The sequence below is a fragment of the Gymnoscopelus microlampas genome (assembly GCF_963454915.1).
Source record: "Gymnoscopelus microlampas genome assembly, chromosome: 16".
NCBI lineage: Eukaryota > Metazoa > Chordata > Actinopteri > Myctophiformes > Myctophidae > Gymnoscopelus > Gymnoscopelus microlampas.
Genome location: NC_139953.1, coordinates 46945772 through 46967717, shown reverse-complemented (window position 1 = coordinate 46967717; position 21946 = coordinate 46945772). Strand labels below are relative to the sequence as shown.

General features: G+C 43.0%; 1 protein-coding gene across 3 annotated transcripts; it reads right to left on the bottom strand.

Moving 5' to 3' along the window:
* Positions 1 to 4407: 4407 nt before the first annotated feature.
* On the bottom strand, positions 4408 to 21886 carry gpatch2 (G patch domain containing 2). 3 transcript variants are annotated; one of them, XM_084083222.1, is made up of 11 exons: positions 21742 to 21886; positions 19086 to 19365; positions 16445 to 16892; positions 14911 to 15130; positions 13948 to 14012; positions 12914 to 13123; positions 10814 to 10901; positions 8466 to 8505; positions 7111 to 7175; positions 6029 to 6117; positions 4408 to 5042 (listed from the first exon to the last, which is right to left on the bottom strand). In XM_084083222.1, the coding sequence occupies exons 1-11, from the start codon at positions 21852 to 21854 to the stop codon at positions 4873 to 4875; spliced, it is 1788 nt and encodes a 595-aa protein (XP_083939348.1). In that variant the 5' UTR covers positions 21855 to 21886; the 3' UTR covers positions 4408 to 4872. The 3 variants fall into 3 exon arrangements, with proteins under 3 accessions (XP_083939348.1, XP_083939349.1, XP_083939350.1); XM_084083223.1 differs by having other exon boundaries at positions 14914 to 15130; XM_084083224.1 differs by having other exon boundaries at positions 14911 to 15115.
* Positions 21887 to 21946: the final 60 nt, after the last annotated feature.

Below are 21946 nucleotides of genomic sequence, written 5' to 3'. Positions count from 1 at the left end.
CATACGTTTTTTTCAAAAAGAAGATATTTGTAGAATCCCCCAGAAGCAAAGATTTTTGTTACAAATACTCGCTTTAAAAACATATATATATATTCAAATATTTGCACAAATTTTCATGATTGAAAGAAATATATATATATATAATCTAAAATGACACTGGTATGCGTTACCGGTATAATTGGGTTAAAACATTTAAAATAAAGATGATCACAGAACTATTCTACATACATGTGGTAAAAGTTAAATAATAGAATTAGTCAAATGAAAACGTGGGTTGAACCACCGGCTTCGAATGCCATCAATGCACTGAATGGGACATGATCACGTTTTATCAGACCATTGAATTGTAGGCAACGAGTAGGCGACATACTGACCTACCCCGCGATTTGTCAGACCATTCATTGGGTGTAATCAGGAGCTACTGACCTACTCGGAGGCGGAGCAGTCCCCACAACATGATTTACTGTACCATTCTGTGCCTATCGGTAACATAACTCCAACGGCGCTGAGTAGGCTCAGACGAACGTCGCAACGCTCGGGACGGCAACTCGCTCGCTTTAGCTCACTCGGTGGTCCCTCACGTGGTTCCGGTTCCCCTGAGACTGCGCGTCTCCATCATGGTCCAAAACCAAAGCCGAAACAGGTCAGTATGTCCAGTGGCGTGCACAGACATTTTGAGGGGCAGGTGCTCAAGTAAATTATACTTTTTTTTGTTTACTTGGTCTGCTCTTTTTTTCCCTTTACACCTATACCTCTTTGCCAAAAAATAGCCGATCTACAAGCCCACAATGCCTCGCAGCGCGAGGCGTTGTGGGCTTGTAGATCGGCTATTTTTGGCTAAAGTTCTCCTCAGAAAAGGGATGCTAGGTTTCGAGTGGTTACGGTAAAAAGAAAAATCATATCACATAAAGATTTGGCGGACCCCCTGTAGTAACTCTGAGGACCCCCTGTTGAAGACCCCTGCTGTAAACTTTTTTTCTGATACATCGCCGGTATACAGGTCAGTATGTCGCCTACTTCGCCCACTCTGATGAAAGGTGATAATGTCCCATTCAATGCATCGATAGCATCTGAATGGGGTGGTTGAACGTGTTCTGGGAATAGGGAGAAAAAAAAGTAGGCCAACCGGTTCATAGGCAGTGCGTGTAGGATTGTGTTTAGTAGACAGAGTAACCGGGCTGGAAATAGACCATCTACAGCTTGTAGAAGGGACGGGAAATTCACCCGTAAAAAACATAAGCGAAAAGGACTCGTCCATGATATGATGTTCCTATAGCAACATATTTAGTTGTTCTGTTGCACAGTGGTGGGAAGTAGCTAAGTACATTTACTCAAGTACTGTACTTACGTACACTTTGAGTTATTTGTACTTTACTTGAGTATTTCCAATTTCCAATACTGTTACTTCTACTCCACTACTGTACATCTCAGAGGCAAACCCACTGTAGAGCAGTGTTGATTTTGTCGACTAAAACTATGACGAAAAATGTTCGTCGACCACCTTTTTTCACTGACGAAAACTTAATAAAAACAAAAAAATATATAAGCTACGATGACTAAAACTAAGACTAAATATGTTGACAATTTCGTCAACAAATAGAAACTAGACTAAAATGTTAGTGAGGGACTAGTGGAGAAGAGATCCAGTAGAACTAAAAGACGCTTGGGTGCTGCGCTCTGAAAATAGCAGATCTACAAGCTCACAACGCGACGCGTTGTGAGCTTGTAGATCGGCTATTTTCAGCACACAACCAAGTGTAAAATCAGCCATTACGACGCCATCAAGGCACCGCCAAAATACATTTTAGTCGACTAAATCAACTGTAGATTTAGTCGACTAAACTCTTATGATATTTAGTCGACTAAAACTAGACTAACAGTAAAACACTTCAGATGACTAAAACATGACTAAAACTAAATGGAATGTTATTCAAAAGACTATGACTAAAACTGAATCAAAATATGCTGTCAAAATCAACACTGCTGTAGAGGCAGGACAGGCAGTCGCCCGCCCAACTAAGATCTCGCCTCTCCTAGAAAACCCGAGTAACCCGAAAAGGTGTCATAGCGTGTGCTTAATGTCCTCAAAGTCACGCATCCAACAAGCTTTGAACTGAGCAGATTAGAAAAAAAATACATTTTTCTCGGCTTTCTTGTTTTTTCCTGCGTTTCTGTCGAGAACAAGCTGTATTCAACAGCCAACAACTAATGAACGGAGGGAACAGGATGTGACAGGATCAAATAGCAGGTGTAAAAAGAAAATCAACAAAAAAAGAAACGTCTTCAGAGTTCTTCCATTGCTATGCATGCATCTGTAACGATTGTTTTTGCATAAAAAACTAAACGAAAATAAAACATTTTTGGGCATTGATGGGCAACCAGACTTTTTCCTTCAGAAATGCACAAATTAACATTAGTGGGAACGTACACAGTAAAATCCTGCGTGCATGTTAAAGGAGCACTTCACCCAGTTTCAACTTCATCCTCATATAAGTGCTCCTTACTAAAGCTAATAATACGTGTGGCACAAATTCCGTCTACTCACTCTGCGTCTCAGTGGGAGGGCTGTGGGCAAACCTGCCTACCAGTGACCTCATGGATGATGGATTCCAGGTTGATAGAGACTACAGTCTCTCTCTTCCTGTAAAGTTAGCACGCTGAAATAGAAGCCGTTGTTCTTGCATTAACACATTCAATCAGAGAACACATCTATCTATGTCACTTAAGATTTATTTGACACATTTTTTTCAAAGAAAATAAATTGCTTCTGGTGGGGGTCCCTGTAATAATATCTTTTGAGATGATATTCGAATATTGGTTTTAAGACCAATATTCGAATATCATTTCTGAGGAAAGTTGACAGCCCTAGTGGGGGGTCCCCGGTTCAAATATATGATTCTTTTTGGGGGTCGCAGCCTGAAAAGGTTGAGAACCAATGTCCTATATGACCCAGCCCTAGCTCCCGGTAGATGGTTCACTTCGACATAGTCTCGTGAGCCAGACTGTTGCCTCTCACAATGTTCAAATGCTTCCGTCAAGCCGTCTGGAGCAACGGAACGCTCTGAGCGCGATCAGAGGATAAAAGTGGATGTGAAGCCTCCTCCCCACTTCCGTTTTAAGTCTTTACAGTAGCGTAAATTTAAATTTTATGCTTGCTGCATAATCAGAAATATGGAAATTCTAAAATAAAATGTTTTAAAATATATTTTCGTGAACGGAGATGACAAACGGATGACAGCTTCCGGGAGGTGTAGTTCCAGACTCTATATAGCATTCAGGAGGTGTAGTTCCAGACTCTATATAGCATTCAGGAGGTGTAGTTCCAGACTCTATATAGCATTCAGGAGGTGTAGTTCCAGACTCTATATAGCATTCAGGAGGTGTAGTTCCAGACTCTATATAGCATTCAGGAGGTGTAGTTCCAGACTCTATATAGCATTCAGGAGGTGTAGTTCCAGACTCTATATAGCATTCAGGAGGTGTAGTTCCAGACTCTATATAACATTCAGGAGGTGTAGTTCCAGACTCTATATAACATTCAGAGATTGTGGAATAGTTACGCGAGACTAACTTCAACATCAGTTTGTCTGCAGTCTGAGATACAAAACACCTTTGATACACTTAACCGTAAGGCAAGGGCCTTTATTTTATTTTGAGTCTCTCTCCACAGAGAATCCTTGTTCCTCCACGTCATTCGTTCTCTGCCCTTTGCAAGAGAAGGCTGCGTGGACACGACCAGTGGTGGACAGTTAACCAAGCGTACTTACTTTACTTGAGTATTTTGTTTTAGCTTTTTGGGAGCTTGTATATGACTTTTAACATTTCAAAGAATATTGTACTTTTGAGTCCACTATATTTCTAGGAAGGAACCCCCTGGAAAAAACTTAAAATATTATGAATTAAACCACTTAAGTTCTATTTAAATAGTGACAATAGCCAAGCTTTGTAGATCTGCAACTTTCAAAAAAAAGAATATTTTTTCTGTCAAATTGTTTGAATTTGGGGAAACATTTCTACATTTCTGTGGAGCATAAACGCATTGATCTTAAAAACATACTTATGCATCTTTAAAAGCCGAGTACGCCAGTAATTTAACTGAAGTACACATTTTGACCAACGCAACTTTCACTTTGTAGTCCGAGTAAATATTTGCCCAGAAGCATCTACACCAGGGGTCTTCAACAGGGGGTCCGGGACCCCTAGGCGGTCCTCAGAGCTACTATAGGCGGTCCACCAAATCTTTCTGTGATATGATTACTTTTTGTTTACCTTAATCACTTGAACCCTAGCATCCCTTTTCTGAGGAGAACTTTAGCCAAAAATAGCAGATCTACAAGCTCACAACGCCTCGCGCTGCGAGGCGTTGTGAGCTTGTAGATCTGCTATTTTTGGCAAAGAGGTATAAGATGTAGAGGGGAAAAAAGAGCAGACCAAGTAAACAAAAAAAAGTTAAATCTGAAACACAATTTTACACAAAATCGATGGGGGGGGGTCCCTACTTCATCTCTCTCTCAGCTAGGGGGTCCTTCGCCTGAAAACGTTGAAGACCCCTGATCTACACCTTGACTCAAGTACTTGGTCCACCACTAGGACATCACTGGGTTTCTACAGTAAGTCCCCAATATGGGGACAATGGACATTTTCTGTCCGCAACCTCGCTCGTGCCGTAATTTGGTGCCGATCCTTAAACTCCTATAATCGATGGGTTACACTGGATGGACCCGTCCAGGTTCTGGGTCCTGAGCAGCACTCCCCCGTCCCCGTCTCCCTGTAGCGTTCGGGGTGGGGTGTGTGTGTGTGTGGTGGGGGGGGGGGCATCTTTGTCCGAAGCGTGCTCAGGACCCTCAAAGATCCAGGATCCCGGGTCGCGTCTCAATTAAAGCCCAGACCGGCTCCCTTGGGTCTCTGTGCGGCCCGGACGGGCTCGGTGATGCCCCTGCCGTCGGGCCCCAGGCCCGTGCCGGGGCTCCAGCCCATGTTCTGCAGCATCCTGTTCCCCATGTTAGTCTCTGGGATGGGGGCCGCGTTCTCAGCGATCACTCCTGAGAAGGGAAAAAAAAAAGACAGGAAAAGCACCGTAAGCTGACGACATGATTAATGGATTCAAAGAGAAGGGGTTACGAGCCAGATAATGTCTCACGCGCGCCGCAGATTTGTTGATTAACTCTTTGACGGCCAGAAATAAAACATTGTAAAATAAAACATAAGCCACTGCCAGTGATTTTCGAGTGTTTTCACTAACCTTTGAAAAATCATAGAATATTTATCTCCAGAATGATCGATCCTCCGATCGCTTTAAAAAGACGTATCCGAGTGTCGTAGAATCGGGGGGGAAAGCGAGCCGCTGCGATCATCCGTTCCATAGTTGTGGCCAGTTCAATGTAGGCTGTTTTTGCCAAAATGCAACACAAGCAGAGAAAAAGCCACTCCTCCAACACGTTTTTTTTTTGCGATCACGAGACCCGCTGCTTCTCTCCTTAACAGGAGGAGGAGGAGTTCCCTCCCCCATGTTTGGGTAAAACCCCTAAAATTCTAATTGATTTTGATTATTTCAATTACCTGTTGCACCCCTAATAGACACTATAGTGAAATACTGATGAGGTGTGTATTTGGCCGCGGACCCCGATCTGAAAATGTATTGTATTGTACCAGAAGAGAAGATTTGTGTAAAAAAAAAAAAAGTAAGTAAAAGTAAGTAAAGTTAAAATATTTTCAAAAATAGCAGATGTGCGCAGTGACCTTGTAGATCTGCTACTTTAAAATAGCCAACATATAAATGGATAAAGTGGTTAAAATGATTGATATGCTAAGTATAATATTTGCCTTTGAGATAGTAGTGGAGTAGAAGTAAAAGTATTGGAAATTGGAAATACTCCAGTAAAGTAAAAGTACTTCAAAATTGTACGTAATTAAGTACAGTACTTGAGTAAATGTACTTAGTTACTTTCCAGCACTGGAAATGAGAGCCCCAAACAAGAGCGAGGGATAGAGAGGCAAAACAAATGTGAGGTGTAGAAGTGTCAGTTACCTGAGGGGACGGCAGAGCCGAGGGGGGCCGCTTTGCGCCTCCGCTTGACTTCACCTGTACACAGAGAGCCCAGGTGACCGCTGGTCTGTCTGCAACACAACACACTGCTTTAGAATAACGTCTGGCCCAAGGGGTCTTCAACAGGGGGTCCGGGACCCCTAGGGGGTCCTCAGAGCTACTACAGGGGGTCCGCCAACTCTTTGTGTGATATGATTATTTCCTTTTACAATAAGCATCCCTTTTCTGAGGAGAACTTTAGGCAAAAATAGCAGAGCTTGTAGATCTGCTATTTTTGGCAAAGAGTCATAGGTGTAGAGGGAAAAAAGAGCAGCAAAGGTTTATCTGAAACACAATTTTATACAATATAGAAGGGGTCCCTGCTTCATCTCTCTCTCAGCTAGGGGGTCCTTGGGCTGAAAACGTTGAAAACCCCTGCATTAGGATCTATGCAAGCGGGTGGGTTTTTGACCGAACTTTACACTCGATTTTATAACCTTAATAAACATCGTCATAAATACTATATGCTTCCAGTCGCTAGTTTAAAGTCTTCTTTCAATCACCATGACATGCGTTTTGGTCAATTATGCTCCCATTTATTTAAAAATGTATGATAAAGTAGGGCCTGCTGTAGGAGGGGTGTGGCTACCTCGTGATGATGTTGATTGACAAGCTACACAACCAATAGCATTAATTCCCCACCCCCTGCTCTGGTCCCAACCATTAAGCATTCATTTCCGAGTACATTTTTCGGACCGAATGTAGAAAGATGATGGATTTGAAATCGCTGAAAAAATAGGCTTTATTTACGGTCTGTAGAAACCAGTGACCATGTCCATATTCATTTTGGTCTAGCCCATTGGTTCTCAAAGTGGGGTCCGGGGACCCCCAGGGGTACTTGAGGCGGTTCCATGGGGTCCCCAGCTAAATGATGGATAGGAACCAAATGGACCCTTGTGGGTCTGTAACTCAAATGGAACCAAATGGACCCGTTAGGGTCCATTTGGTTCGTTACGGTAACTGCGGGGCGTTACGGTAACTGCGGGAACAACAGCGTCATTTCATCCTCTCTCTCTCTCTCTCACCTGCTGGCTGTCTTCACTGAGCAGCTTCTCCTGTGGCCTCGCTCTGTCCGAGAGTCCCAGTGCAACTGAATGGAGGGAGGGAGGTAGAGAGAGAGGTAGAGAGAGAGGGAGAGAGGGGGGGAGAGAGAGAGAGAGAGAGAGACAGAAAGAGACAGATACAGACAGAGAGACAGAGAGAGACAGACAGAGAGAGAGACAGAGATGTATGACACACTATCCCGCCATTATTAAAAACCTTCCCAAAAAAGAGATGGTCTATTCAGAGGATAGGAATCAAGTTGCTTGAAGCAGCAGCTTTTAGCTGCCGCTCTGCGGTGAGACAGCGCAGCAGCCAACCAGACACGCTGTGGTCAGAAATGGGCGTGGACTAGGAGTATACACACCAAGGTCATATGGGTGTCTCAGATTTGTTTGCACATGCACACACACACACACACACACACACACACACACACACACACACACACACACACACACACAGTGGAAAAAACGTTTTAAGACGTAGATCTGTATCGTACTAGTGTGAATTTAGCTAAAACTTGTGCAACTACCATTTGTATGCATGGATGAAAGCAAAATAAAATCTCACGACAAAAATGTTGTATGGCCCAGTCCTAATCTGTGATTTGTGAAACAGCGTGAAAGGAGCCCCCCCCCCCCCCCCCCCCACACACACACACACTAGTGCTGTGTTTTATAAACAATTGGCACAATATGTGCAATTATGTTTTGGTAGCCATACAGCCAACCAGTTTGCAGATTGAGTTTTTAACCGTTTATTTTTAAATATCCAAGATCATTCGGGTTTTCTGGAAGATTGAACATGTATTCTATCGCTACTTTGACCACATCAAATACTCTTTTAATCTTAAATGAACTAATAACCAAAGATAGGTTATCTACAACAGTGGTTCTCAAACTTTGTCATGTCAAGGACCCCCAAATTGACACTTATTAGCCCGCGGACCCCCATTTGAAAAGATATGCCAGGGACCATAAGAGAAGGTTTTTACGGCCATAGCAGTGATTCTCAACCATTTTAATTTCGAGGAAACCCGGTTTGACATGCATTAGTCTACAGACCCCCATTTAATGGCATTTATATCTCTGGGACCCAATATATATATTGTAGAATCCATGTTAATTTAACTCTGAGAGTGTACAAATGGAACCAAATGGACCCTTTAGGGTCCATTTGGTTCCATATGTACACTCTCAGAGTTACAGACCCATAAGGGTCCATTTGGTTCCTAACTATCTATCATTTAGCTGGGGACCCGCTGGAACTCCCTCAAGGACCCCTGGGGGTCCCCGGAATGTATGTGAATGGAAATGAACCGAGCAAAGTATCTCACCTGTCCGTGGTCTCTCCTGGAGGATGGACTGAACCACGGTCTGTTGGGAGACAAAACCACCTGCCTTTTAGACCCACCAGCAACATCCCTACTCTCCTTCAAAACCGCTCTAAAAGAGCACTTACAGGTGTGGCTGCAACTCCAAACTGGCCCTGGTAAAAGCCTAGTGTAGGGGTTTTCAACCAGTGGTCCGCGGACTGTAAGTTTTAACCCATTGAGACTTGAAGCCGATTCTACATGTCTCCTAAATCCCAACAGTATTCTGAAAAACGCATGTTTCTATATCAGTGGTGCTCAATCTTTTTCATGTCAAGGAGCCCCAAAATGATATGTATTTGGCCGCGGACCCCCATCAAAATATTTTGTTCCAGGGACCCCCCAGAAGCAAAGATTTGAGTTAAAAATGTTCGCTTTAAAAAATATATATATTCAAATATTTGCACACATTTTAACGATTTTTCAAAAATAGCAGATCTACAAGCTCGTAGCGCAGCACTCGGTGCCGCGCTATGAGCTTGTAGATCTGCTATTTTTGAATAGCCCACAGTGTAAAATATTGCTTTTCAGCTCAAATCTAAAAATTACACAATTCCAGGTCTTAATGGGTTAATAACTTACAGGAGTTCTTACTGTATGGTGTGTGTGTGTGTGTGTGTGTGTGTGTGTGTGTGTGTGTGTGTGTGTGTGTGTGTGTGTGTGAGATATGAAATGTGAGCTTACCATAATCACAGTAATCCTTAATCATATTCCATCATATTCAAACAAAATCACTGTATTTTATTAGATATTATTAGGGGTGTGCCGATACACTAATTTCAGGAAACGATACGATACTTGGCTCACAACTTCGATACGATTTCGATACGATACGCACTTTTTTTATTATGAAAATAAATGGGGGAGAAAAAAAGGAAATGCAAACAAATAATTCTGTTTTTGCATTATTCAGACATGCAAACTTGTAGCTTTTCAGCCGTTTTGAATCCAAATAGGGCAATAGTGTGACACATGACCCGAAAAAAAACAACATGTTGTCACCCTTTTCACCTCGGGGCTGTTTGCATGCCTGATTATTTTGATTGGTGTAAAAAAACCAAAAAATTCAAAACGATTTTTTTTTTTTCCAAAACTTTACATATCGTCGCGAAAACGTATCGCGATATATCGCGGGACGATATATCGGCACACCCCTAGATATTATATTGATATTATAGCTATTTTCTCCAGCTCTCTGTGGTGCATGAACCCCCCCACCACTATTGTGTGGGGGGTGGGTCTATGATGGACCCACCACGCATAATAGTGGTGGTCCCCAGGTTGCTCTTAGTCAGGATGGTGGTCCCTGGGTCAAAATCAGTTGAAAACCCCTGGCCTAGTGGATAAGGCGCGTACCATATAACGAGTCCTGGGTTCAATTCCATAGCTCGGCGGTACCTTTGCCGCATGTCACTCCCCGACTCTTTCCAGTTTCCTGTCATATATCTCCACTGTACTATCAATACAAGGCAGAAAAGCCCCCAAACAATCTTTAAAAAAAATAGTTTTACCATTTCAGGTGATCACCCTTTGAGGTGGAAACGTTTTCACCTAAAAGGTTTTTATGATACCAGGCGCTCATAGTCCGGTGACGTCGGTCAGTAAAAACAGAGTAGGGGGGGGTAGTGAGTCACTACTCACTCGTGGGGGTCCTGGGTGTGTGTGTGTGTGTGTGTGTGTGTGTGTGTGTGTGTGTGTGTGTGTGTGTGTGTGTGGTAGTAGTGAGTCACTACTCACTCTTGGGGGTCCTGGGTGTGTGTGTGTGTGTGTGTGTGTGTGTGGTAGTAGAGAGTCACTACTCACTCGTGGGGGTCCTGGGTGTGTGTGTGTGTGTGTGTGTGTGTGTGTGTGTGTGTGTGTGTGTGTGTGTGTGTGTGTGTGTGTGTGTGTGTGTGTGGTAGTAGAGAGTCACTACTCACTCGTGGGGGTCCTGGGTGTGTGTGTGTGTGTGTGTGTGTGTGTGTGTGTGTGTGTGTGTGTGTGTGTGTGTGTGTGTGTGTGTGTGTGTGTGTGTGGTAGTAGAGAGTCACTACTCACTCGTGGGGGTCCTGGGTGTGTGTGTGTGTGTGTGTGTGTGTGTGTGTGTGTGTGTGTGTGGTAGTAGAGAGTCACTACTCACTCGTGGGGGTCCTGGGTGTGTGTGTGTGTGTGTGTGTGTGTGTGTGTGTGTGTGTGTGTGTGTGTGTGTGGTAGTAGAGAGTCACTACTCACTCGTGGGGGTCCTGGGTGTGTGTGTGTGTGTGTGTGTGTGTGTGTGTGTGTGTGTGTGTGTGTGTGTGTGTGTGTGTAGAGAGTAGAGAGTCACTACTCACTCGTGGGGGTCCTGGGACTGTCGCCCCTGCAGGGCCCCGTCAGACGTCTGCTGGTGACCATGGAGACGGCTCAGTCTGGCCTGGAACCCTGATGTCACACAAAACACACAGAAAAAAAGACTAATTATCACCACTGACGTGTTTTCCCAGGCCATGAGCTGGTTACTGTTTATAATTTAGGCATTTAGCACATGCTCTTAACCAGAGCCACTTAACAATAAATAATAAGCGAGGTAAACACCCACAGTAAACTAGGATCATAGGTAAACCAAGAACCCAGTATCAGTCTAAACCAGTGGTTTTCAACCAGTGGTCCGGGGACCACCAGTGGTCCTTGGGGGGGGGGGGTACCAGCCAGGGGAGTACCAGCGAAATTAGTTAACATAGCGTCACAATCATTTTAACCACTTAGCTTTGGCTATTTTTGAAAAACCTTGAAAAAGTGTGCATATCTTTGAATATTGATTTTTTTTTTAAGCGAAAATCAACTGATATCTTTGCTTCTGGGGGTCCCTGGCACAAACGATTTTCAAATGGGGGTCCGCGGCCAAATGTATATCAATTTAGGGGTCCGCGGCATGAAAAAGGTTGAAAAAAAATGAGCAGAGTAAGACTGTATGGTCCGAGCTATGATTTGTGAAACCGTGTGAAAGGAACCCCCACACTAGAGCAGAGGTCTTCAACAGGGGGTCCGGGACCCTAGGGGGTCCTCAGAGTTACTACAGGGGGGAGTAAGACTGACAATAAAACAAAGCTGGACCGCTTATTTTTTACAGTAATTACTGTCTGTATGTTCACGACTACTGTACTGTTGACATTATATTGTATGATTCAGAGGTGGGTTCTTCAACATTAGGACGTACGGTATTGACACCAGAAGCTGATAAGATAACATGCAAGATTGTCATAATCTACAGAGTATTCTGTAGACACAAGACTTGTCTTGTTATGTCTGTGTATGTGCTGTGGTTGCTCCCTACTGGCTTTAAGTGGAACTGCAACAACACTGTCTCCATACATTTATATTTCAAACTGTACATCTAAATAAACAACCCACGTTTATATATATATATATATATTATATAGGTCTCATGTGATGTTCCTTCACAAACTGTTCTTCTCAAAAAGACAGATTTATACTTGAGAGCTTGAAGAGCCTGTATATTGGTGAAGTATACATATATTGATTCTGGGGATTCTACACATTTCTTCTAAATCCTAACAGTTTTTTTTTTACTTATGTTGCTATATGTATGCAGTGGTTTTCAAACTTTTTTCATGTCAAGGACCATCCAAAATGATATGGTAAATGGTGCATTTATATAGCGCTTCTATCCGAAGCGCTTTACATTGATTGTGATTGATATGTATTTGTCCACGCGCCCATCTCAAAATGTTTTGTTCCGGGGACCGCCAGAAGCAAAGATTTGAGTAAAACATTTATATATACAGATATTCAACAATTTGCACTCATTTCCACGATTCGTTTCCCTCCAAAAATAGCAGATCTACAAGCTCATGTAGATCGGCTATTATTTTTGAATATCCAAAGAAATATTAAAATGACACACAGATGCGTTCCCGGATTGAATGGGTTAATTCCATAAGAAAATCGCTAGGAAACGAATCGACAAAATACGACACCCTAGTGCAGTGGTTCTCAAACTTTTTCATGTCAAGGACCCCCAAATTGACACTTATTAGCCCGCGGGCCCCTATTTAAAAGGATATGCCAGGGACCCCCAAAAGAGAAGATATTTACGGCTCTAGCAGTTGATTCTCAACCATTTTAATTTCAAGGACCCCCAGTTTGACATGCATTAGGCTACGGACCCCCATTTAATGGCATCTCTATCTCTGGGACCCCAATTTATATTGTAAAATCAATGTTAATTTAACTCTGAGAGTGTACAAATGGAACCAAATGGACCCGTTAGGGTCCATTTGGTTCCATTTGTACACTCTCTGAGTTGCAGACCAATAAGGGTCCATTTAGTTCCTAACTATCCATCATTTAGCTGGGGACCCCCTGGAACTCCCTCAAGGACCACTGGGGGTCCCCGGACCCCACTTGTGTGTGTGTGCGCGTGTCCAGCCTACCTCTCTGCGCTCCGGGGCTCATGAGGGGGAAGGACCCGGTGAGGATGCTGTTGAAGACGGGGTCCACCAGCTCCAGCTCCTCGGACCCGCTCTCCCTCTCCCACCAGGGGACCACGCCGGCCACGCCGCACGCACCCCCACCTCCTCCTCCGGGACCCCCGGGACCCCCCGGCTCGCCGTCATAGAACCAGTCACTCTGCTCGTCGTCGCCTTGATGGGGGGTGATGGGGTAAAAAAAAAGCAGGATTTAAAAAATATATACTATATGAATTAAATTGCATTTTCGTCAACGCGTTGTGAGCTTGTAGATCTGCTATTTTCCACTATGCCTTTAAACGTTTGGTAAATGTATGGATTTTTAAGCCATTAAATAACCCAAAATATTTGGTTCCAGGGACGCAAAGAGCAAAAGCAAAAATTTGAGTTAAAAAAATGGCTTAAAAAATATATATAAATATTCAAAGATTTGCACAAATGTTCACGATTTTTCTAAAATAGCAGATATGGTAAAATGGTAAATGGTGCATTTATATAGCGCTTTTATCCAAAGCGCTTTACATAGATTGTGCATTACATTCACCCATTCACACACACATTCATTCACCGATGGAGGAGGAAACCATGCAAGGCACCAACCTGCTCATCGGGAGCAATTAGGGGTTCAGTGTCTTGCTCAAGGACACTTCCACACTAACTCTGGGGGAGCGCCCCAGAGTTAGCCACTGCCGCCCCAGATATACATTTTATTTTAATGGGTTAAATTCGACAAAACAAAATGATTTTGAAAAATATTTTTAGCGGTGCCAACCGCTCTATATCTTAGAATAAGATATAACTTTGTCTGTGTGTCCGTGTGTCCGGGTGTGTGTCTGTCCCATAAACAAATATTGATGACAACATCAATACGGGGCTCATCAAAGGCACCACTTCCTTCACACAGGGTGTGATTTTTATTGTAGGAGACAGAAAGGGGACATTCTCTGGCGACCCATACAGACTGGTTGGTAGAACAGAGTGTAAATGAGTAGATGTACCTTGTCTTCCCTCATCGTTGGTGTACAGGCCTCCATCACTGCTGTTGCTCACACTGCTGGTCTCACTGTCCCACAGGAAGACAAGAAGAAGAAGAAGAAGAAGAAGAAGACAAATGGAATGAATTGAAAAGGCATTTCATTCGATTTTTATTTAATTTTAATTATTAGGCTATTGGCTCTTGATGATTTGTTAAAGAAAAACACTTGTTTCTCAACGAATAACTTTTATTATGATATAAATAACAAATGAGATCTAAATCTAGAATAATGAAATGTTTAACATATTAACCCTTTAAGACCGGGAACGCATCTGTGTGTCATTTTTAGATGTCGTTGGGCTATTCAAAAATAGCAGATCTACAAGCTCATAGCGCTATGATGAGCTTGTAGATCTGCTATTTTTGAATAGCCCAAAGACATCTAAAAATGACACACAGATACGTCCCGGTCTTAATGGGTTAATAATATAAACTTTGGGTTTCATCAACTCAAGAGAGAGACAATGACAGTAGATAAAAGCCACTCCAGAGGTTGACACTAACAGTTGCCCGACTGCCCGTGGCAAGTAAATAAAACTTTCGGGCAAATGGAGTTTGCTTTCATGTTGCCCGACAGGCAAGTGCATTCTGTCTTCATAAAATATTATTGGCTATTTATGAAGAACAATGCTACCTTTTTACAACTAGCAGTTGCACTCATTCTGTTTTTTCAAAGTGACTGTTGCCACTCTGCAGATATCGATTGGATTTCACATGAATTTGTTGTACAAGGGCACATTTTACCTGTCATTTTATAATGGAAAATTAACTTTTCGGACAAGTGGGCATGACCTTTGGGCAAGTAGAACATGACCTGTACTTGCCCAACGAGCAAGTGCCTCTGAGACCTTAGTGTCAACCCCTGCCACTCTCTCTCTCTGAAGGACTTATAGGAGTAGGATATATAAAGAGGTAAAACACTAACCACCTGTCACTCATGTCCTCATCAGAGCCCTTCTGCTCCTCCAGCTCCATCTGGTCTCTGCAGCGTGTGGAGGAGGAGGAGGAGGTGATGGGGTCCTCGCTCTCCACCACCACCCCTTCATCAGCCGCCTCCATCAGCCTGTGAGCCAACAGCTTCCTCTTCTTCAGCCGGTTCTTCCCCCCTCCTCCTCCTCCTCCTCCTCCTCCTCCTCCTCCTAGGACTGACACAGTTATTACATAAATCAGTTTATCGCATTTATTTCAGATCATAGAAATTATGTTTGCAGAATTGTCAGAATGATGTTTGTTCGTCTGTACAAATAACTGTTAAAAAAAACGTTCATACATTTTCTAACATTTTTATAAAAAAAAATGGAAATCGATGATCTACGAGATCGGTTATTTCCACTATTTATTTATTTATTTATTTATTTATATGATGACAGTTATATATATATACATGTCACAGGTAGGTTGGCATTCCAGGTAGATTGGAAGTGGAGCGCTTGTTTTTAGGCTCGGGGCGGGGCTGCGATGCGAGGACAGCGACAATGACAACATGAATATACATACATACCGGCCTCCTTCGATAATCATTGGACTCCCCATCCACTACCACTGGGAGTCTGGGTTTGACTCCCACTTGGGACATTACTTTTTCAAACAACCGCAGACTACTTTTTTTTCACCGATAAAGTATAGTTTTGGCCCATGACGGAGGCGCGCCGACTCAGCAGACCTTGAGGCCAAGGAGTCGCGCAAGCCAGCCATGTCTGGCTTGCGTTGCCCTCTGGCGTTGGTTCTACAGAATTGTCTGGGGGGCGGTGAAAACAAGCGCTTCTTTTCCAATCTACCTGGAACATATATATTGATTATTGGTATCGTTATTGTCAGTCATTTCTGCACGTACCCTGTATTTAAACGGATAGTTCACCCCAAAAAATGACTTTGTTTTCGTCGCATTGCTAAGCCAATAATTTGATGACCGGCATGGGTTCCGCATGGAGACACCGCTGCCGGTGAATGAAATCATTAATTCATGAATGAAATCATTCATTAATTAATGAAATCATTAATTAATGAATGAAATCATGCATTCATTAATGAAATCATTCATTAATGAAATCGTAAATCACAATTATAGGATGGGTATTGGCAAGAACCTCACGATACGATACGCATCACGATACGATTATATTGCGATACGCGATATCATAATATGTTGCGATACGATACATATTGCGATATATTGCGTTATATACATATATCACAACTACATATTGTATATTGTATGTATATACACTACATATTGAGTAGCTGCAGATCAGTGATAGGTTCTTTGAATGTTTTTTCATAAAGCCTGTATCTGCAAAAGCAAAAAACAAATCGCGATATGACGGCCTAGAGTATCGATACAGTATCGCAAAATAAAATATCGTGATATATCGCGAAATCGATAATATTGCCCATCCCTACACAATTATGTGTGTGACTATTAATCATCAACTAAAATGTCATGAAGATGCCAGCCCTACCTCCTCCTCCTCCTCCAGAGAGCTCCATGGCGTCCCTGCCCTCGGCCGCGCCCACCCCGGGCATCATCCTGCAGTCTGCGGGGGGCGGCAGGGGGGGGGCTTTGGGTACGGGAGGGGGCCCCAGCAGGGTGGTGGTGGTGGTGGTGGTGCTGGAGGAGGAGGTCACAGGCTCCTCCTGGGGGGAGGGGGGGTCCACGGCCATGCGCTTGACCTTGCGGCGGCGCCTGAGGCTGCGGGTGGCGCCCTCCATTGCCAGGTCGTCCTGCCAGAGCGGGCGCTTGCTGCTCCCCCGGCCCGGCTCGGCGGCGGTCAGCGGGGTGCGGCGCTGCTGCTTGGGGCCCAGCTGCTCCTCGTCAGAGTCGCTGTTGTTGTCGCCGCGGGCGTGGCTGTTGTTGTTGTTGTTGGCCGCAGAGACTCCGCCTCCTCCTCCTGTGCTGGCACGGTAGTCCTGGAGAAGAAAAAGCCCCCTTTGATGATTAAACGCCTCATTTATACTTAACACATCGGGTGCCGAACACGGTCTGAACCGTGTGTTTAGTCTTTTTGTTTTTTTCGTTTTTCTCCGCGTGGGCGGGGCTAGAGCAGCTCTGGGAGCACCCATTGTAATCCTGCGAAGGAAGTGCCAGATCGCTCACCAGAAACATTTTTTTTCCCCCATCCGCTTCCTGTCTATTTCCTACTTTGAAACGCCTATATCTCCGAATCTGTTTCCTGTGGGGAAAAACGGTCATGCGCGATCCCCCCCGTTGTAACTCGCGAGGGGAATGTTATGGTTCCAGGCTGTAGCCAGGCTCATGGCACAACATGAATCGATGCTTTTTTTGCGTGGATTTGCTTGTAACGCACGCGGAAGCTTTAAACAGCAAAGCGCAGTCAATGGGGAGAATGCTGGCACCCACGGTAAGTTGTTATGAAAAAATGCTGGCACCCGATGTGTTAAAGGACGACTTCACCCATTTTCAACCTATCTTCATATAATAGGTCCTCACTAATGCTCCCGATAAAATGGTGTAGTTTTTTTCTACTCAGTCTGTGTCTCATAGAGTACAGAAGTCCTGACATCCCCTGGGTTGTAAAGTAATTTCTCTATGGAGAATAACATTGGGTCATCTTAGAATCGTCTCGTATAAGAATTGTGTTCCAAAAATAAACAAACTGTCTCTGTGATATTGTCAGAGAGGTGGTTCTGTATCGTTTATGATAGTCAGTCACTCATATTTGATACAGTCTGTCTCTGGCGAAAATGTAACTAATTCGGCGGAAGTAACATTAGCGTTTTCTCACCGTCAGTTGAGAAAACTTATCCATATGAGTCAAACCACCGGGTCATTTGTTTATTTTTGGAACACAGTTCTTATTTGACACGATATTAAACACGTCTAAGGGAATTCAGAATAGGGGGGAAAAAATACCAGTACCAGTGCTATGATGAGCACCCAGTCTACTCATAGCACTATGATCTTGTAGATCTGCTATTTTTGAAAAGAAATCATCATGAAAATGTGTGCAAATCTTTGAAATATATATTAGATATACTAATGTTGGGGGTCCTTGACATGAAAAAGGTTTCAGAACCACTGATATTATAGCAACGTATGTTTTTTTAAAACAAATTTAGGATTTAGAAGACATTTGTAGAATCCCCACAAAATCAAAAGATTTGAGTTACAAATGTTCGCTTTAAAAAAACATATATATTCAAAGATTTGCACACATGTTCACGATTTTTCTAAAAACAAATAGCAGATCTACAAGCTCATAGCGCGTCACTGAGTGCCGCGCTAAAAATAGCCAAGTAAAAGATAATGGTTGAAGTGGTTCAAATCGAAAATGACAGATGCTTTCTTCAAAGCATTATTTTACACTTTGGCTATTCAAAAATAGCAGATATACAAGCTCATAGCGCGGCACCGAGTGCCGCGCTATGAGCTTGTAGATCTGCTATTTTTGAGAAATAGTAAAAATTGGTGCAAATCTTTCAATATATATTTTTTCAAGCGAACATTTGTAACTCAAATCTTTGCTTCTGGGGGGGTCCCTGGAATAAAATATTTTGAGATGGGGGTCGGCGGACAAATACATTTAATTTTGGGGGGTCCTTGACATGAAAAAGATTGAGAACCACTGACATAGTAACACAAGTGTTTTTAAAAAAAAAACAGTTAGGATTTAGAAGACATTTTAATAGAAGACATTTTAATAGAATCGGCCACAGAAGCCCATAGAACAGGGGTCTTCAACCTTTTCAGGCCAGGGACCCCCTAGCTGAGAGAGAGATGAAGCAGGGACCCCCTACTCTATATTGTATAAAATTGTGTTTCAGATTCAACTTTTTTTGTTTACTTGGTCTGCTCTTTTTTCCCTCTACACCAAACACCTCTTTGCCAAAAACTTTTTGGCTAAAGTTCTCCTCAGAAAAGGGATGTTAGGGTTCAAGCGCTTAATGTTAGGTTAAAAAAAAAATATTAAAGAAATAGAAAAGAAATAGAAAAAAAAAAGTAAAAATTAGTAAAAATTAGTAAAAAAAAAAATCTTATCACACAAAGATTTGGCGGACCCCCTGTAGTAACTCTGAGGACCCCCTAGGGGTCCCGGACCCCCTGTTGAAGACCCCTGCCATAGAAGCTCCATCCGTCCTCACCTTGTGCTCCTCCACACTGGACTCAGAGCCCTCGCTGAGGTGTCCCGCCGCCTCCCAGGGCTGGGGGTGGGGGTGGGGGGGGTTGTTGTTGTCGGAGCGCCGCTTCCTGCCGCGGCGCTTGCGGGCCTGCCTCTTCAGCAGGCAGCCCACGGCCAGGGCGTGGTCCCCCCCGTCCCCGAAGCCCCCCCCGCCGCCGCCCCCCCGCGCCGCCTGCTCCGAGCTTTCCTCCAGCGCAGACACCAGGTCGTGAACCAGCTCGTCCATCGTCCGGCCAAAGTGCCTGAGGGCCGAGGAAGACCACAAGACACGTCATGTGAGAATATGAAGTTCTCAACATACAGACAGAAAGCATGTGTCCCATGTTCAGTGGTGGAAAAAGTACTTTTACTTCTACTCCACTACATCTCGGAGGCACTACTATTATTTGAGAACTTTTGTTACTAGTTACTTTGTAGATTTTGATTATTATTACAACACATACATTAACCACTTCAGCCCTATATCTTTGTCAGCCATTTGAAAATAGCAGATCTGTAGATCTCTGTTACAAGTAAAAGTCCGGAATTAAACATTGACTTGAGTAAATACAGTATTAGTATCAAAATGTACTTAAAAGTAGAATGTACTCATTATGCTCATTATTATTAGGTACGATTCCAGGCCAGGCCAGCAAATGTGTCGATGAAATGAAATTTGTCCCTGAGCAAGACTCTTCCTCACAGGCCCTCATTGGAAACGAGACCGTAAGGACTTTCATGAACGGACCTGTTAAAGGAATTATCCTATCCTATGCAGAATGTCCCATTTCACAAGTTTTCAAATGTATGAAAATCTTTTGAAAATAGCAGATCGGCCATTTTCAAATGGCCGAAATGTATATAGGGCTGAAGTGGTTAATGTGTGTTCTGATGATAATCAAAATCCATAAAAGTAAGTTTTCAAATAATTGTAGTAGAGTAAAAGAACAATATTTGTCTCTGAGATGTAATGGAGTAAAAGTAAAAGTATTGAAAATGGAAAATACTCCAGTAAAGTGAAAATTCCTCAAACGGGTACTTAAGTACAGTACTTAAGTAAATGTACTTAGTTACTTGGAAACAAGCCTCTCTAGTTCTTTCTGTTTTTTTTAATCCTTTTAGCAGACCTTGTATATGAATGAATGAATGAATGTCTTTATTGCAGACTCAAGGTCCATAGATACATACAAATACAGACTCCAGATAGAACTGTACTTTCTGTGCCTTTGTATGCAAACTGTGTTAATAAAGTATTCAATCAATAAACCACTATACAGACGTTAATAATAATAATAAACTGTATTTGTGTCGCACCTTTCATGACATGAAACGCAGCTCAAAGTGCTTTACAGAGCAACAATACAATTACAGAAAAAGTACAATTTAACAATAAAGCAAAAAAAAAAAAAAAGAAAAGAAAAAGAATAAAACAACATTAAAAGAAAAGCAAAACAAGGCAGTGAGTCACAGTGAGGACATGAATAACACAGAGATTTAAATATCAAGTAAAAGCAAGAGTGAAGAAACAGGTCTTGACTTGAGTTGTGCTTTAAAGCTATCCACAGAGAGTGTTCTTTAAAGCTATCCACAGAGACTGTTCTTTAAAGCTATCCACATAGACTGTGCTTTAAAGCTATCCACAGAGACTGTGCTTTAAAGCTATCCACAGAGACTGTGCTTTAAAGCCATCCAAAGAGACTGTGCTTTAAAGCTATCCAGAGACTGTGCTTTAAAGCTATCCACAGAGACTGTGCTTTAAAGCTATCCACAGAGAGTCGGGTGTTTAAAGCTATCCAGAGACTGTGCTTTAAAGCTATCCACAGAGACTGTGCTTTAAAGCTATCCACAGAGACTGTTCTATGATTCTATCCACAGAGACTGTGCTTTAAAGCTATCCACAGAGACTGTGCTTTAAAGCTATCCACAGAGACTGCCTGTCTTAGGTGTAAGCCACTGGCTAGGTTATAGGTACCTGTCCTAGTTAACCTCGCGTCACCAGTCCAGTCTTTCCACCTCGGTACCTAGTTAGCCCTGAAACATGACTGTCATATCATGACAGTCATGGTGCTACTTGTTCCTGGTTTTTGAATTTTCTCCATTTACAACCCGTACATCTACATAAACGTTCACGTTTCAAATATACATTGCTGACCCCACGGCCACGGATGTTACAAGTTAAAACGCCCGGGTCTAAGTACCCGCAACTCCCGTATTGTTCAATAAAAAGCATTTTAATCCGATCGGCGGCCGTTTTCTCAGACTGTCCTTCGTATGCTTTCAACTGCGCGACCCTATCGGTTAGGAGGTGTATTGCAATTTGATAACTCCATGAGGAAACGGCCGCCAATCGGATTAAAATGCTTTTTATTGAACAATACGGAAAATACGAGTACTTATAGAGCCAAGCGTTTTAACTCGTAACATCTGTGTTCGTGGGGTCAGCACTTTATATTTGAAATATGAACGTTTATGTAGATGTATGGGTTGTAAATGATGAACATTCATAAACCAGGAACAAGTAGCGTCATGACTGACGGTCATGTTTCAGGGCTAGGTAGCAGTTAGCTTGTTAGCTCGCTACAGCTAGCCGGCTGATGTCAACAACAGAACAGTGTGAATCAAAGAGACTCTCTACGTACCAGCCGCTTCTTCCCGCTTTGACGATGCTTTGACGGTTCTCTGCTCGGAACATTAAAGCCACAATAAGATGCCGGACACCGTTTATTAACCCTGAACAACGGACACACAACATGTACACAACAACAACAACACACAGCCACCACACACCATGGTCACAGAGCACTAGTGCTAAAAGAAATTCAGGTTTAGCTTTAGTGTTGCCAG